Source organism: Alosa alosa, chromosome 12 (assembly GCF_017589495.1).
Source record: "Alosa alosa isolate M-15738 ecotype Scorff River chromosome 12, AALO_Geno_1.1, whole genome shotgun sequence".
Lineage (NCBI taxonomy): Eukaryota > Metazoa > Chordata > Actinopteri > Clupeiformes > Clupeidae > Alosa > Alosa alosa.
The window spans coordinates 22,731,962-22,734,458 of record NC_063200.1 but is presented as its reverse complement, the minus strand read 5'-3'; the positions used below and the strand labels follow the sequence as shown (position 1 = coordinate 22,734,458).

The window sequence follows — 2,497 nt, the reverse complement described above, 5'->3', positions numbered from 1 at the left end:
TATGTGTGTTTGAAAGGAGGTGACTGTAGGTGAGGTAGAGGGGGTCATTGCCATGACGAGCACACTTGCACCTGATTTGGGAAAGGCATGCAAAAGAGTTTGGCAGAGAGAGAGGGGCAGAAATTAAGTGAGAGAGAGAGAGAGAATAATTGACATTCCTGAACTGACTCGGGCGACTCCCACCACACCTCCCCACGGGTTTCGGCAGCTTGAGCAATGCTACAGGGATAGGGAGGGGCCAAACGCTCCCTTTTTCTCTCTCTCAGGAACACAAACTCCTCGCAGTGGTCACCTCAGTCTAGGTAGGGAGAAGAACAGGTGTGGTGCCCTTGTCCCACAGGTGCGCTGTAGATAAGACCTACGACCAAGGCACAGAGGAGCCATACAGAGCAGCACCATATGGAAGAGACATGACAGGAGCTTCCTGCTACATTTTCACTCAGTCACAACCTTAAAGGTGAGTTTTTAAATGTCAATGTCATGTGTAAGGCTTTTTAAGACTTTCATTATTTATTTTCCCACTTTATGTACACATGATAAATTGGACAGTGTTTGGATTGTGTGTTTAAATGTATTGAACTTATTCCAACTTATGTAAACAATTTTAAGATGTTACATGCAAAACAATAGTCATCATGGAGGAGGTTGATCTTGTTGGGAATATAAAGAGATTGGATATCTGTGAGATTAGTGCCTGGGCCCCTGACACAGATGTATCTGCTCCTGATGTGTAACAGAACAACGCCCAAGTACAGCTCAACATTTTCAATCTGCTGTGTCAAAACAGAGGAAATGAAAAAGATACCAACTCAATGGTGTTTTAGTGTTTGGTGTGATTTGTACTCGTTCCCATTGATTTGTTGATTTTCCTCTATGTAATCCTCTTTGTAATCCCCAATCTCATTTGTTTCATTTGACCAACATTTCTGGTCTTCAGTTTTGATGTTTTTTTTAAAAAATAAATAAATAATAAATACACAGATTGTGGAGTTCATCATAACCAGCAACCAATATTCTCACTGATTTGCCTTTAATTTCCCTTTGTGGATTAGTGAAGAAATCTTAACTCTCTATCCATCTATGTGTTTTAACTTCATGTGTTATTTGTGCCCACAGGAATCAACAAATATATACACTACACACCAACACCAAATTTATTTTCTTTTGGCTTGAAAGCATAGTGCTGGGGAAAGTGTGAGAGACCGGAACATTCTACTGTCCTGACAGGGTAATCTGACCGTGGCAGGCCTTGTACACCACACAACGTCGTCATGAATATTTCCCTAGAGAACCCATACGGCAGCGTGACCATTCCACGCGCCCATCTGCGCACCGGCGACGAAAACAGCACGATCATCATCAACCCCATGGCCCTGGAGCACAACAACGGCGCCAACCCTTACAACGGCGTGCCCATCTACGGCACAGAGGGCAAGAATGGTACCCAGAACCCACCACCCTACGGAGGGGAGGGCAACTACACCGTCAAGGAGGACGATGAGCAGGTGGGCCGCTGCAATGCCTGCTGCTACCGCTGCCGACGGAAGTGATGCCAACAGCACCTTAGGGCCTCAAGCTCTTTGGAAGACTATGGAAGATCTGGGGATGGGGAGCTTGGACAGTGCCACTATCCTCTCCATGAAGGAAAGGCCAAGAGTCTAAGACATCCCCAATGGCAGGGTCCTTACAAAGACTATTTATTTTTGGACTCCAGGGAGAATATGATGAGTTGGTTATTACCAATATGTCAAGCCATTTTCCTGTTGTCCTTTTCAGTTAGTGCAATGCCATTATTACAGTACTTCTGTATTGTACTTGGGTAGGGTATTTATTTATTATCTTCAAAGTGCCTTGTAGAACACCTTTGTGGCCATACTCAAGACTGGTCATTTTTACATTGTTAAAAGTGTTTTATTAGGGTGTTGCTGGAGAAGTGCAGTACTTTACACCTTAATAGACAAATGCTTAGGACTGTTGGGTCCAGCCTTTGATCGCTGCCAAGTCCACAACATGTTATCAATGTTCCTATACTATTGTTAGAACACAAAAGAAATGGGAATACTGTGTGCTCTGATTTCAATGAAAGTCTCTTTTCCAAAAAAAAAGTACACATGGACTTTTCACAAAACTTTGGGGTTGTAGCCGAAGAATGAAGGAATTTGAGCTGTTCACAGTTTCTGGGTGTCTTGTCAGATGAGTTAACCACACCCCAGCCATTGGAACTCCACCACCGTCCCATCCGCCTACTTCAGAGGACACATGCGTTCACCTGTCCTTAAAAGGATGACAAGCCTCCTAAAAAGGACTTGAGGAAGGAAGAGCTGAGCCGCTCCATCAGTGGAATCTAAGACTGTTCTCATACCTGGAATTAAATTCAACAAGAGGGGCCATATCTAAGTGCTTGGAGATGCATACTGTCGAGGCCATTCACAGCAACTTGAGCGATTGTTCATCACAATATCAGTTGTTATAATAAAAGGATATTTGTTACACACTA

At 43.7% G+C, this 2,497-nt stretch overlaps 1 protein-coding gene across 1 annotated transcript; it reads left to right on the top strand.

Moving 5' to 3' along the window:
• The first annotated feature begins 272 nt into the window (after positions 1-272).
• Positions 273-2,497, top strand: si:ch211-202f5.3. The gene is made up of 2 exons (XM_048258375.1): positions 273-457; positions 1,117-2,497. Exon 2 carries the CDS (start codon positions 1,272-1,274, stop codon positions 1,548-1,550), a length of 279 nt encoding a protein of 92 aa, XP_048114332.1. The 5' UTR covers positions 273-457; positions 1,117-1,271; the 3' UTR covers positions 1,551-2,497.

Coding starts and splice junctions, on each gene's coding strand:
- si:ch211-202f5.3 (XM_048258375.1), top strand. CDS start 1,272: ATGAATATTTCCCTAGAGAACCCATACGGCAGCGTGACCATTCCACGC.